Below are 15570 nucleotides of genomic sequence, written 5' to 3' on the forward strand. Positions count from 1 at the left end.
CTGGCAAAACAGAAAGGGTGTTTCGAAGCTGTTTCAACATTTCGCTGGGGATGGGAAGTCAGCCTAGCTGGGCTGACTTCCCATCCCCAATGCTACATCATGCATCCCCCACGTTAGATCACACTGGGGCAGCAAGCCAGCCCAGCTGGGCTCCTCTCCCATCCCCATCCCTCCCGCCCCCAGTGCAATCTAGCACAGGGGATGGGGAGCAGCCCAGCTGGGCTGCCTCACTGTCCTCGGCACAATCCAGCTGGGCTAGTTGGGCTGCCTCCTTCCCCTGGCGCGATCTAGCACTGGGGAAGGGGATCTAACGCAAGGGCTGGGGAGTCAAGCCAGCTGGGCTGACTCCCTGTCCCCTGCCAGATCTTGCGCTGGGGATGGGAAGTCAGCCCTGCTGGACTGACTTCCCATCCCCAGCCTATGGTCAAAACGTTTCAACTTTTGAAATGTTTCAACTAGCCTTGTTTTGTTTCAGGGCTATTTTGACATCTTTGTTCCAATTTTGCTGTTTTGACCTCGAAATTGGTCAAAACAGTGTCAAAATGAAACAGCCAGTTAAATTTTGCACACCCCTAGTAGTCATCACTAAGCTGCAAACATACCTACCTTGTCATCAGCAGCAGAAGAAAACTTCTGCTAGAAATATATCTCCAAGCAGGCTACTGAAATCTGGCCTGAGATGGGCTCAGAACTACACCTAACCCGTTAAACTGCAATTCCAATCTTGAAGATTTTTTCCACTATTTTTTCCGTTAAACAATATGGAAACCTTTGAATCCTTGGATGCTTTTGCAAGGTACTTTTCTTTTCCCAAGAGATGGCCCATTTGTATAGTGTCACCAGCTGAAATCAGAGCAATTCAAAGTACACTTCTAGAAGTCAAAGCAGAAAGGCTATTCCATGTGCAAGCTCCAAAGGTGCACAAGACAGCAAAACACCTATGAACTCAGGTGGTTTTAAAAATCCCACCTGCCCAGAAGCTGCTGTTGCCCATGATGAATACACATCTACATGCCTGGATAAATATGCATTCAGGGTATGTTCATGCTGCTTTCATGGTGCTCCCAAGGGAGTACCACTGTCCACCATGCCCCATCCACCCACTCCTGTTCCGTGTGGATCAACCCCAGAAATGAGGCAGTCGACATCACTTTCCTCCTGCTGCTTTTGAGCATGCTGGAGATAGAAGAGCAGGGAAGCTTCACTGCTTCATTTCTGGAATTGGTGCACGTGGAGTGGTGCTCCCAGGAGTGCTGCAGAAATGGGATAGACTATTGGTTCTCAAGCTTTTTAGTCTCATGGCTTCCTCCATAATTTTTCTGATTTAGTGTAACCCTGATTGATAATCACTGAGCTAGAATCTAAACTCACAACAGTTATGAAGGGAGACTTGAGGGTAAAAAGTTTAAGAACCACCGATTTATCTGGCGTTAGGTAGCAGGGGCAGGATTTCACCCTGCTGTGCCCTGCTCTTTCTATCTTCTGCCTTCTCCCTGTCTCTAGTCTTTACCTGAGGGGTAAGAGTGGTCCCTGCAGCTGAAGCCCATGCTCAAGCCTCTCACACACTAGTGACTAGAGCCATCTGCACCTGCGGCCCCTCCTGTCAAGCTCTGGGAGCATGGGAGGGTTTAGAAAGCACACCTCCACAGCCCCACAGCAAAGCACACTGCTCAGAGCTTGGGGGTAACTTGCACCGGGGTTGCTGGGGGGTGAGGGAGAACAGCAGTGGCAGTCCTGAGAAGAGCAGCTGTGGACACTGCTTGTCTTTGGGACACTGGGGCAGGCATGGGACATTGAACTGGGGGAAAGAGGGCACTTACCATCTTGCACAGGGGCTCAAGGGGATCTTGTATCACCCCAGTTAAGAATCATTGGTATAGACACCCTCTGTGCCTTGGCTTCTGCATCTCTGTGAAAAGCACTAGACAGTGCCCTTCCTCTGGACACTGAATCATTTACATGTAATTTGGCCAGCTGGGCTCTGTGGACCATTCTGAAAGGATCCAGGACATTCTGCCTGGCCTATTCAGTCTATTTTATGAGCAACTGGGATTTGTAACGTACTTTCTAGAAAGAGAAAGGCAACAACCAATGGACCTGCCTGTTTCTGAGAGGCCTTGTGATCTCTGCATTGCTGCTCCAACATGTCTGTCAGCTGGGCAACCTGTTCCTCCAAATCAGCAACAATATCTTCCCTACAAAGATACACCATCCCTTCGTCACACCCAGGGCCTGCTATTAGGACCACCTTGTTGCATCAGAAGGACCAGGGGTGAAAATGGGGAAAATATCACTATCAGAATGCTCTGGCTGGAGCTGGTCTTAGCTCTTCATTCTCCCTGCTGCTTCAGCCCACATAAATTGGGAAAAAGAGATGTTGTAGGATAGGACTCCAATTCCTTTCCCCACTCTATCTTACTACAGAGGCTGAGGGTTTATTGTACACTGGGGCTTCCTTTTACATCCTTTTGGCCACAGCAATTTATTTCCTATTCCCTTCAGTACAGGAAGACTCAGACGAAAAGCAGGTTTTGCTCCTCTGCTGGTATGGTTGTGTCCTATGCCACTTGCCTCAATGATTGGGAGAGAGGCTGCAAATAGAGACGGCCACTGGTCAGAATCTGAGCCATGGGGAAGAAGTGGAACACCTTAGTGTCTCCAGTTTAATTTTGTGCTATGTTTGGTGGAGTTCTCCAACTATTGCAACTCCAAAAGGGACCAGCCCACAACTCTGGAAATTTGATTAGCTGGTCAAGGCACCTTTTGTACTATTCCTTATCTTAAAGGATTTCTTTTCTCATGACAGAGAGAAGGGGCATTTCTCAGCATGGAATTACAGAATTTCAGATCATACAGATAACACTGTCTTTCAGGCTGATTACTTTTTAATCTGATTGCGTGTGGTGTTGGAACCTAGTGGTCAAGAAAAACTAGATGGTGAACATTGTACTGTTCACTCCAGATGTATACATACTGCTTCCATAGTTTCATAGTAGGTAGGGTTAGAAGGGACCTGAGCAGATCATTATGTCCGACCCCCTGCCACGGGCAAGAAAGAATGCTGGGGTCCATGGCACTCCCTGCCTATTAAGGCCTGAAAGAAGGAGAGGCAGGGGCCAGGCTCGCATCATATCAGCAACCATATATTGAGATGGACACAAGAGCAATGGTAATAGAGAAAGCATCAGCACATTTAAAGGAATATATGCAATTGAGTGTAGCTTAATGGACATCATGTTTGCATAAGTACTAGCACCTGAACCAGAGCTAGGCTCAGCATGCACCTCCCACAAGGTTTGGATGTGCTAGGTTCAGCCACCTCCTCTGCGTGTATTCAGCTCTCTTTAGAAGAAACCCTGGTCAGTCGTGTTGAATGGCTGCTAATCAAACACCACCTGAACATACACACCATTCTTATAAGATCTTACATTTAAGAATTGTTTCCTTTATGGGGGATGTACATTGAGATTCCAGCGTCTAGCCCTCATTTCATAACAAAATGGCAAGACAACAAATGGTGCATCTTCAGGAAGAAATGAGGATATTACTTTGTATGTAAAAGCACATCTTACTGTCGCCAGTCAACCAAGCAGCAGCATTCAAAGGAAGGAACGAAGCCAGGTTCCCCACAGGTGGTGACAAGAAACATACAGAAGGTAGAAAAAATTCAATCCATTTTGACACCCCACAAATAACCAATACTCACGTCTCAAGTTTCACAGGGGCTCTGCAAAGAGAGTAAAAGAGGAAACGGACATCAAAGTGGTGCAGGTTGAATCAGAGCAGATGATGCATCTGTTGTGAAACAAAAAGCTGGATGTATCTAAGTGGATCATCAAGTTTTCTCATGTTTATTCCCTGAGCAACTGCTCCAATATACATGTTTACACAAAACAATGACGAGGCCCAGACTGTTCAGCTTTCTAATACAGACAGAGCATAGTTCTGGAAAGTAGACTGGTTGGAAGGCAATAATTAGGTACTTTAAAGGCAAGTCAGAAACAAAGTACTCATTCCTCTTACATTGCATGAGACCTGACAGTTAACACACGTATGAGGGTGGGTGCACCAAAGTCTCTGCTGCTTGAAGAAAGCAGTACTTAGACACTGCTTCTTCTAGAGGTGGAGATTATCAGATCTCTTTACTGCTCCTGCATTTAGGACTTGAGTAACCCTTCTCTCTCCCCAAGGCCAGGGCTTTCCCATTTTTCTCTATCTGTTATTTATCTTTGAAAAGCTTCAAAGACAGCATTTCCACACCCCACCCCACCTTCCCCACCTTGGCAAGAAGGAATGAGACTCCCCTCATTGAATAAAAGTCATTTTAATAGCAGCCCTCATGTCAGCTCCCATTTGATCTTGGAAGATCATTAAGGCTGAGAGCACGCAAGGCTTGGAAAAAATTGGGCAAGTCTTGCAGAAAACCTGCAGAGGTGCTATCAAACTTACCGAGCATGCCCAGCTGTTTGACATTTGTACAGTTGTTGGAGGAAGATGTTGCAAAATGAGGAATGTGACACTGAACTCACACAAACTAGAAATCCAGAGCAAAGAAATCCAATTCTGTCTGCTTACTTAAAGTAACTGGTCTTCCAATTTATGCACACAAGAGATGAATTGGACTCAAGATCTCTCCTTCAATACACGACCAATTCTGATCTCATGTTAGCTTTTTATTGGTGTAAAAACAGGACTAGACAGAGGCCTATTTGCCCATGTAGAGCATGTTCATTAGGGAAAGCTTATTTGGAAACTCAAACAGCATTCTTGCCAGTGATCTTGTTTTCTATTACCTTGGAGTGATAGGTGGAGCTGGTTCATCAGCAGTTCTTTTCCTTTCAAAAAATCCCTCCCCTAGAGTCACATAGAGATGTTCTTTACTCCGAGTGAACTTGTAGCCAGGTGAGATTTCTACAAACTCCACTGAAGCCTAGGAGCCAAAAGAAAAAGACCTTTAACTAAGGAAATCTAGTATCTAGAAACTTAGATCCATTAAAAAACTATTTTAAATGAAACAAGACTTCCTTAAGACTACTCCAATTGCCAGCATTAAAGAACACAGACTGATATTGGCAGCAAACAATGTTCCAGGCAATATAACCATGGGAAGCGTCCTCACATAGGGCATAGACAGATTACCAAATTCCCTGGTATAATTTACATCCATTTCTACATCAATTTAAGTTACATTAGGACCAGGGACAGCTGGACACCGACACATTGATAGCTGGATAGAGTAGGCAGCTATTACTGCACCATGCCATTAGGTGGCAGGGAAACAGGTCCCTATAAGGGAACTATGCTGAGATGGCTGCACAGTTATCTAGACAAGTATAACTTACACTGGTTGATTTTTACTCCTGATTCTTTCAGAAATAACTTTACACCGTTCACATTGTCTACCTGTTGTTTTTTTATGCTGGTAAAACATCAACTAAAACATTGCCTGAGTTAGCACTTGCACTAAAAGGAAAGAGCATCATGTGCCAAATCAAGCACCTTCCATGATGCAATATAAGAAGATGCAGACTTCTGTACAATTTAAACACAGACAATTATGGAGTAGGACTAGCACTGAATTGAATGGAACAAGGATATCAGTGCAATGATACATACAGCAGGTAATTGCATTTTGCATTAGCTGAAGTTTCAAAAGGATCTTGAACCACAGTGCTAAGAGTGCATTACAGCAGTCCAGGCAGGAAGCAACAAAGGAGTAGCTGACAATCATATGTCCACATTCAAGTAAAGGATATAATTTCCCAACTAGATGAATAAAAAGTGTGAGGGCTGGGGCCCAAAGTCCTACAGCACCAGACCATGAACTAGTTCACTCAAAAAAACCCCATAGCCCTTCTTTCTGAATCAAAGCACAACTCTTCTAAGTGGTCCCAAACAGCTCGTACCACCATTTTTGCACATTCAGGGCTATCATAGTGAGCTTGCTTTCAGCTAGGGTTCCCATCTGGCTAGACAGAAGGGGGGCAGTATAGTATAATATCTTAAATTTACCTTAACTCTTAAATCCAGAATTCCTGAGTGACTTGAAGTCACACAAAAGGTCATGGAGCCTTTTAAAGTTACTTCACATTTCTACTGGATTTAAAGGGATGCAACAATCAGAATGCAATAATGTTTTATTTTCAATCTCCTGTTTTTCTTCTCTAAAAGATGTGTATTTGTATGCCTACAATGGAACATGGTCGCTAACATCCTGCTGAAGACCTGCTCTTCAGATTCCTAACCTGGACTATGTAACAATCAGAGACCAAACTGATTACAGAAGATCCAGCCCAAGTTGTGTCCCTCAGATGAGCCAAATATAGCAACTACTAAATTCGGATCAATATTTTGCTTCAAGAATCTTTTCATTAGTTCAAGAAATTACTTAGTGCACTAAATTTAGGACCAGAGTTTAGACCCTTAAAAACTAGAACATATTTGAGGAGCAGGAGTGGAAAAACAGAAATCCAGACTCTTGACTCCTAAGTTAGGATTTTTTTACCCTTCTACAGTAAATGTTACTATCTTACTTACATCAGGAGGTTCTCTCCGACGTTGTGAAGACCCATCTTTTTTAGTGGAAAATATTTTCCTACAAATGAAGAAAACTTGCTCAAAGAATTGCAGACAGAATAAAAAATTGTTCAGAGAAATCACTGCTTCATTTCAAGCATTATAACCATGAGCATGCAGCTGAAACAGCTTTTGTGGGCTGTCAGGATGGTGCAGAAAGTCCAAAGTGCTTAGCTATGTATTGTTTTATGGATGCAGTGACCAAACTGAAAGGTTTTGAGTATTAGTGGAAATCGATTGGCGTTAAGAGCATATAGTCTTTTAAAGGTTTTATAGATTACCTTGCCTGAGGCTCAGGCCACATTCAGTGAAGGTAGGATAAGCAAAAAGAAGAGAAACAATAGGACAGCACTTTGCAGAACAGGGAATGTAATTTAGTCAGTAAACCCTGCGAGTGGGAGCCACTGTTATTAACTGGCTGCTCAACAGTAGAGATGTATCCAGAAAACTTTTCTATGATTTGTAGTTTTACAGAAGTCACAGTTCTCATGGCATAGAGAGGAAGTTGGTGGGTAGAGATGCACAAACCTCCTTGGGGTATTCCAAGTTTCTACAGCAAATTGGATTCTATGCAACTGAGCACGTGTGCTATTGGAGAAAACCAGAGAGGGATGAGGTACAGGGTTGTGAATCTCTCATGTCTTTCTTTCAAAACCATCACCATGAAAAGCACTTTAGTCTATAGATTAGACAGCACTAGAGGAGAATAACAGAGATTCAGGGAGCTTAGAAGGCCAAAGGAGACCTTTCCTTAAAATTGCTCAGTGCAGAAGATGCTCTACATTAAAAACTGCAAGTTATTTTGTTACCCTACCCTGCATAAAGAGAAACTACTAAGTAGGCAGAAAGAGAGCTTAAAAGGTACTGCTGAAAGGTTGAGAGAGAGGAATATTAAAACCCACAACCAGATGGCATGCTGCTTCTTCAGATTTAAGATGTTAAGTGATTGTTCTTAGCTTTGGCTGTATCTGCTTCTTTCCCAAACTGAAAAATGGCACTTAATACCATAACAGCTTGTTTAAAATCAATCCCAACTATACAGTTTGTCCAGTTACTTAAGACTGTGTACATTACTGTGCAATTAAAAAGCTCCAAACTTTAGTTATGCCATATACCTTACATGTTTGCACAATACAACCAGCTACATTTTTTGAGGATATTAGTGCTATATCCTACACAGAACCATTGCTTATAACAAGAATGGGATTCAAAAATCAAGCAACAATTCCCCCAGGAGATAAACATGGCACGCAAAGACTGGCAAGACTCCACATCTGTAAATGGTGTCAGGTCTTTGGACATCTAGGGCTAGGGACAGACATTCAAAAAGCTGGAGCCTGAATTGATTCTATCTTTGCAGGTTAGTCTAACCTGCCTAAGCTTAACTAGTTTGTAACAGGACAAACATTCGCTCTGGACTGAGACAATGCTGCCTGCAGTTGCTCAGGCCAGGCGCTGGGGGCAGTAGAGCAGGCCTCCGCTGCAGGGGAGAGGGGGGAGGCATGGCCAGTCCCAGCTAAATTGGCCAGGGAGAGGTTTAGTTCCCCCTCTCTATCCCACTGGCAGGGACCCAAGCCAGGTCTGCCGGGTGCTCCCCATGCACTGCTGTAGGAAAGAGGGTTTGCGGGTGGGGGGTATTTAGTCTTCCCTCTTTTGACCCGGGTCTGCCCACCCTCCCTGCCATGTTCTCTTCTCCCTCCCAGGGGCCCTACCTGGCTGTGCCCCTGTGCCACCGCTGCAGCAGGAAGGGACAGGGCCCTTATTGGGGGAAGCATCCCCTGTCTTAATTCATAGATGCTAGGGTCGGAAGGGACCCCAACAGATCATTGAGTTCGATCCCCTGCCTGGGTAGGAAAGAGTGCTGGGGTCAGATGACCCTAGCCAGATGCCTATCCAGCCTTCTCTTAAAGACCCCCAAGGTAGGGGAGAGCACCACCTCCCTTCTAGATTTTGGCCACCCTTACCATGAAGAAGTTTTTCCTGATATCCAGCCTAAATCTGCTTTTGGTCAGATGTGGGGGATTGGGCCCCTTCCCGGCAGGGGTGCTGCGCTGTGGGGCTGGCAGAGCTGTGGCAGCACCGGGGTCCAGAGCAGATCAGGGCCCGGCAAACCCCCTGCAGCAGTGCCACGCTCCCTAGCAGCTCTGTTGGGTCTGCAAAGTGGCCCTTGCTGGGAAGCGTCTCATGCCTATCACCATCACTCACTCACTGCTTGCCACTCCAGTTGCTGGGCAGGGGCGGTGTCTGGCCCCTGCCCCTTGATCTGTGCTCAGGGCAAGCCTTGCCTGGACAGGAGAAGGCTTATTGAGCCACTGGCCCCAACCACAGGCCCAGCAGCAGTTGCAGCCAAGCCAGGCAGACCCCGATGTGGTGCCAGCAGCCAGTGTCCAAATAAGCCTCCTCCTGCCAGGAGGGGGCTAGCCTAAGCACAAAGTGGCAGCCGGGCTGGGCAGCCCCATTGTGATGCCAGTTGCTGCTCTGTGCTTGGGGCAAGCCCCCTCTGGGCAGGAGAAGACTTATTCAAACACTGGCTTGGAGCACAGAGCAGTGGCTGCAGCCAGGCTGGGCAGTCCCCACTACAATGCCAGCACTGCTCTGTGCTTGGGACAAGCCCCCTCCAGGCAGCAGGAGGCTTATTTAGCTGCTGGCACTGCATTGAGGTCTGCCTGGCACAGCCGCAGCTGCCACTTGGCCTGGGCTTGGGGCCAGTGGCTGAATAAGCCTGCTCCTCCCGGGAGGGGGCTGGCCCAGCACAGAGCAGCGGCTGCAGCCGTGCCAGGCAGACTCCAATGCAGTGCCAGTGGCCAGCAGCCAGCATCTGAATAAGTCAGCATCTGCCTGCTGGGCCTGCTCTGCCTGGGGAGCAGAGGGGAGGGGCCAGCCTGGCTGGGCTGGGCTGGGGCAGAGAGCCCAGCCCAGGGAGCATGCCAGGATGCTGGGGGTCTCTGGTTTAGCTTAAACCAACAAAGGGCCTGGGACAGACATTATGTAAACCGGTTTGAGTCAAATCAGTTAAGTCTTTCAACCAGGTTTATTTCAAACCAGTTTCAGCCATTTTCAGACTGGTTTATGTGCACTGAACATCTGTTCTGTTACAGATTTAAACCAGTTTCTGATCTTTTAAACCAGTTTGTGTGTATTGTCTGTTCCTCGCCCTAAAGAGTTTGGTTTTCTGCAGCAGTTTGTTAATGAAGAAATCTTAGCCACTAGAAACGCTAGAAAACCACTGCATCTTGTGTACTTTAAACCTTCAATTTTCCCCTCCCAAGAAAAAAAAATACTCACTTTGGTATGTTGGGAGGTTGTACAGGAGATGGGAGATTATTACAATCTTTTAAAATCACACCTAGTGGAGAGGACCTGATTAAAAATATAAACAGTATTTAGAAGTATTTATGCTATGGACACGTCAATCTTATTAGGCAAAACATCAAAAACAAAATGGTTCAAAATTTTTCGCTGAAGAATAAAAATGCTTTGAAAGAGACATGGGCATAGCGGCAAATCTTTCCTAGGCTAGGTAAACAAACCAGCAGCTTACTGGTGCCCTCCCTCTTAGATTCACTAAAATATGACCGATTTTACTGCATAACACTCACTCACTTAATGTGTAAAATTTATTTTGACACAGAAGCAGATTATGTTAGTTGTATAAGACTTGCCTATATAAACTGAAAAATAAATAAATAAATCTTTCTGTGTCTACATATAGCCTAAAAGATGTCCTGCTTACCTTGGTCTCAGATTCTGTAAGCCTTGTTTGGCCTTTATAAGTCTTTTACTCTTCACATTTCCAGGGTCCCAACAGGCACAACGTGAAGAGATGGAGTGAGACATGTCTGCAATTTCAGGAACCTTGACTAGTTAAACAATTCTAGGAAAGTTGAAGAAGTGTAAATTTATAAGCATTTACTAGATTTGGTATATTTTGCATATCAAATAAAACATTTTATCATCTTATTATGGAGAATAACCCACCTAACTCTAAGGACAAATGGTGAAGGCTGAATTTAGCCAGTGCATATGCACATGCATAGGTGGATCTAGGGTTTTGAAAAGGAAAGTGCAGATAGTGTAGTGAATCATCAGATACAACATAACTTGTTTCTGTCCAGTTAGAAAGAAATTAGAAGCTTTACTACTAAGCTAGGGGCCTAGAGGTATATTATTCAGTTTAAGATAGAAGCAAAAACACATAACTATTGGAATGTGCATTCATTCGCTATAGCATATTATGTATCATTAGTCCTGAAGTCACTGTAATTCAGTGTACGTCTCCCTCTCAGATTCATAAAACACTGAAAGTTATTTCCATACCTGAGTTAGTACTTTTAGCTGGAGCTAAAAAACAGTCTGCAGGACTGTGAAATATGAACTACATTACCAGGAGCAGCTACCAGACAGCGGAATTGCAGAAGAGAGGGTTTGATTAGTGGAACACCATTGAAAAGGAGAGAGGGGTCATTAACACCTGTGGGATTATGGCAAGAGTTTAGAAGGAGCTGGGTAGATTATAATGGCTGCCTAACTAGAAATGCTGTTGCCACTGCCAGGCAGTTGGTTTTAAACTTTGGGTGGAGCAGGAATCAAAGTGGGGTGCAACCAGGGTTCAAATTATGGGGGAGCTTGGTGGGGAGCTTTCCCATAAGAGATAAGAGCCCCTCTGTAAGATCTGAAAACCATAACCGGGGGCGGGGGGGGGGTGTCAGAATTCATAAGTAATAAGGAATTTATTCTTATTTCAGATCCTTTGACAAATGAAAAATGGCTACTGTAGGTGAGAAGGTAAAACTGTGTCTTATGGCTAGCAGAATTGAAAACCATATCAGCTGTGAGAAGAAAATGGTGGTTACGTTGAAGTCTAGCATTGTGTACTCTAGTTGTCCTAAAATGTTAATAAATTTGCTTTTAAATGCCGTTTACAGATTGTTTCTATCATACCTACAACCTAAGTTGTTAAAGTTTAAAAGTCCACAAGGACTTTATGAAGACCCTGTATTATTGTTTAAATATGACTTGCACATTTTTAAGAAGGGAGTTCAATAGCTCTTGTCATAGGTCAGAGAGAGGCCAATGCTATTGTGGGCTATGCACAGGTATTATACAATGAAGCACCAGAAATAGGTCTACCGCATGTATCTTGGGTACTTTACTGTTGTAAGCTCTGCAGGGAGCCACATTACCAGTGTAACTATAGGCCATGTGTGGAACCGCTGGCACCCCGTGTACCTAACTAGCCACCCATGACACTCTCAAAGGATCCCAATAGCTGATGAGTTTTCATACCCATTCCTCCAACTGCTTTCAACAGTATGCTCCTTCCCTGGCCCTTTGCTCCCCGTCCCCATGACACATCGTCACTCAACTGCCATGGAACCTACCCCTGGTGGCCACCTGCCAGACCTCCCTTGCCAATTTACCAGTCTCCGCGGCCCCCCACCTTTGCATGCCATGTTTACCATGGCTGCTAGAGGGAAATCAAAGGCATAATGAGGATCATCAAGGGGACTGAGGAAAATTAAAATACCTAGACCAGTTTGATAGACTTACCTAAAGGAGGATTTAAAAGACAGAACAGGTCATGTTAACAACCTACAAATAGGGTGAAAACAGAAAAAAAAGGAATCAACTGGCAGCTACAACTAGGAGCAATGGAATCAAAATAAGAGATAGAAAACTTATGCAAGCTATCAAGAAGAGATTCCTCGCTGTGCAGTGGATGCGACAGGAAAGCAGCATCCGAGTGTTTACAGAAAAACATGAAGAAAGCCCACATAAAAAAGTAACAGCTTCAAGTTCTTTAGTTGCTAATACGCAAAACACAAACGGCACTGAACTACTTACTTTCTTTTTTTAATCTGAATGAGAAACATCAGAGGTGGAAAAAGACACATTTTGAGAGACACTTACTCTCCAAAAGCAGCTGGCTTAGCTCTCAGGGTTCAGACATTTTAGAAGACTGGGAATCCCCTGAAGTTTATTTAAAAAAGAAAGAGCATGGTTTCTCATAGATATTATTTCTTCTTAAGATTTCCCCTTCTTCCTGACGAGGTCAGTTTCCCATGTCACCATGGAAACAGAACGGCACGACTTCACTGGCTCCTAATGTTCATTCCGACTTAAAGAGAGAGTGCGCGCACAGATCCACAGGCGTAGGGCTGGAAGGGACCCCGTGAGATCATCGGGTCCAGCCCCCCTGTTCTGGGCAAGAAAAACTGCTGGGTCAAAAAGCTCCAGTGAGGTGCGTGCCCAGTCTTCTTTTGAAGACTGGCTGCCTGCACCACCCCCGCTGTGGGAGTCTATTCCAGAGTCTGGTCTCACAACCTGTGAAGTTTTTCCCTATATCCAGTCTGAAACCTTCTTCTAGGAATTTATAACCATTACTCCTGGTTTTCCCCTGGGGTCATTGGCAATGCATAGGGGGTGCGTGGGTGAAAGTGCACCCCCTGTGAAAAGGCACTGCTGACTACCGACAGCGCCTGCAGGCAGTCGCTACTCCTGCTCCCCCTCCGCTGACACTGCTGGCGAGCGGTTTGTGATCGCTGCAGGCCGCTGCCAACACTGCCAGCATCTCTGCAGGTGGTCGCCAGTTGGCGCTTGCCCCCCTCCCGAACACCGCCACGGCTGCCTGCAGGAGCTCCCTGCTTGATGCCAGTGGGACCTTGCTGTGCCCTTGCAGCCTTCAGGGACATGCAGCATTCGTGCCTGGCGTGCTTTGTTGACTAGTTGTCCGCCTAGCCCCTGATATACTTGTAAGCTACCACCAAATCCCCCCAAAGTCTTCTCTTCCCTAGGCTGAACAGTCCATTATCTGTCAGCCTTTCCTTGCATGGCTTGCTCTTCAGGCCTCTAATCATACGAGTGGCTTTTCTCTGGACTGTCTCAAGCTTCTCCATATCCTTGAAGTGTGGTGCCCAGAACTAGCAGTACTCCAGCTGTGGCCCCACCAATGTCCATGTCCTATTGTTAACAGCCCTTTCACACCAGCCTTTCTGAAATTACTGGAGGGTTCACAACGAACACATACTGTAGGAATGGGAGCAGAGAGAAGAATAAATTCAAGGCTTCAGAAAAGAACAGCAATTTAAGGTGTTTTAATTCAGATGAAAGATTCTGGATTGATCGTCATAGATGCTCATGGCTTCCGTTTAGCAAATAAACCAGTGTGGGGCAGCCATGAGCTGATGCAGACATCCTTATTTTGGCCTATTGGTGCTTCATTTTTACAATAGGAGTACATTTTCCTTAAGAATCAAACTGAAACCATCACATTTTTTTTAAATGGATTTGTAAATAACCTTCAAGTGGTCACAGCTCTTGGACAAAAACACTTGTTCTCCCTTCTTTCCTATATTGGCGATATATTTAGATTGCTTCTGTAAGAAACCAGTACATTGTTGTGCCACTGCGCCTGCACACCGCGCCCACATACTGCCCCTTATGTGTCGGCATATTGCCACCTATGGCCTTACTGGCCAACGGGCACGTGCGGCCAGCGTGGAATCATCACGTGATTTCAAGTAATTGAGCGCACCAGTAACTCCCGCACTATTCAAATCAGGCTATGAATAGAATGCCTGGAGCTGATTGGGTGAAAGCGCACATCAGGGTTGCGACGAGTATAAAAGGCGGTGGTTAACGCCACTCGGAGAGGACTTAGCAAAATCCACCAAGCGTGTAACTTCCACACGCCATGGGGACCAGCCACCCCTGTGCCTCCCGCCATCGAAAACTCCCGGCGTACCCCTTCCCCGGTTAGCGCATCAGATCCTACGAGCAGTTCTGCTTCACGGTAACCAGTGAACATTGTAACAAAGCGAAATCTGTGTAAGAACTCTGCAGCCTGCACCTCCGATGCGGAGTGTAAGTAAAAATAAACTTGTTTGAAACCACACGAGTGAGTTCCCTGCCTGCCTTTATAAGTCCAGATACCTGGGCAAATCCCTTTGCAACCCACTCGGGGAAGCAACAGCTTCAATATCAGAAGGCAAATACAAAATCCCGGTAGTCCTTGGCTGACTCTTTCAGCCAATGCACCTTACCATACGCACTGCAGAAGTGACCATACGGAGTGTCAAGGTCTCACTCGAGCGCCTCAACTCAGCATTTGGTGGCTCCTTCAAAATCTGGGCCAGGAGTTGTTGGATTGTCAACTCTGGATCTGCAGGAATCCATTTGTTCACCTCAACCAGAGAGGCAGCAACATCTGAGTGAAGGGGAGGAGTAGATCACTAAGACAAGACTTTCAGAGCAGATGTTTTATTTTCTCCATGTAAGGTTCCTTCAGTTCCATGATGACCTGCAAGGCTTTTTTTTTTTTGAGCTTTCAGAGCTTTATAAATAAATGAATGATTTTCTTGGTGATCCAAAAAGAGACAAAGAAACTTAATGTAATACAGTCAATTGCTCGAAGTAAAGGCATTTTGTAGCTACTGTGGGTTATGTCAATATCTGCTGATGCCATTTTAAGTAGTGCTGATAAAGGGGATATTATTTCGAGTAGGAGTGAGCATGTTTATATTTTCTATCTGAACCATCCTCCCCCCTCCAGTAAATGAAAAAAATAAAAGTTAATGATAAAATCCTAAAGGATAAAAAAAACACCAAAAGGTGGACAAAACCTGGCAATTCAGGAGAAGAAATCATCAAATTATGCTGCAAGAGACCAATGGCCTTACAGGCAATAAAGGACGATTAACCTTAAGTTTAAGGGTTAAATGTTAAACTGAGATTCAGGTCATGACATACATAGGTTTTATAACTTGAGCACCTCAGATCAGCCAGCAAAAAATGAAAGTCCCAGTAGGTTAAGCCTGTAACCATTTCTGCTGGCAGAAATGGATCTGGAGGGGAAACCCTTCGGCGATGCCTTAGTTCGCCGGACAGGGAGCTGCGCTCCTGAGCCGCGCGCGTGAACAGGCTTGCTCTGTAAGGGTGCGCTGGCGTTTGCGCTGGCGTTCGCGTAAGGCGGGCGCGAGGTAGCTGCACAGGGCA

The 15570-nt window shown here is 45.4% G+C and overlaps 1 protein-coding gene across 2 annotated transcripts in view; it reads right to left on the bottom strand.

Annotated features, from left to right (window-relative positions):
- Nucleotides 1-12650, bottom strand: part of ALS2CR12 (amyotrophic lateral sclerosis 2 chromosome region candidate 12) — a 40246-nt gene extending 27596 nt beyond the window's left edge. The window contains exons 1-7 of one of the 2 annotated variants that reach the window (XM_019523215.1): nt 12487-12650; nt 10310-10415; nt 9862-9936; nt 6538-6595; nt 4794-4930; nt 3707-3727; nt 2102-2195 (exon numbers count right to left, since the gene is read on the bottom strand). In XM_019523215.1, coding sequence (XP_019378760.1) covers nt 2102-2195; nt 3707-3727; nt 4794-4930; nt 6538-6595; nt 9862-9936; nt 10310-10413 — 489 coding nt within the window. In that variant the 5' untranslated portion in view covers nt 10414-10415; nt 12487-12650. The remainder of the gene's footprint in view (nt 1-2101; nt 2196-3706; nt 3728-4793; nt 4931-6537; nt 6596-9861; nt 9937-10309; nt 10416-12486) is intronic. The other variant, XM_019523214.1, reaches the window with a different exon arrangement.
- Between the last annotated feature and the right edge of the window lie 2920 nt (nt 12651-15570).

This window comes from Gavialis gangeticus, unplaced genomic scaffold, assembly GCF_001723915.1.
Source record: "Gavialis gangeticus isolate Ggan-Ray unplaced genomic scaffold, GavGan_comp1, whole genome shotgun sequence".
Lineage (NCBI taxonomy): Eukaryota > Metazoa > Chordata > Crocodylia > Gavialidae > Gavialis > Gavialis gangeticus.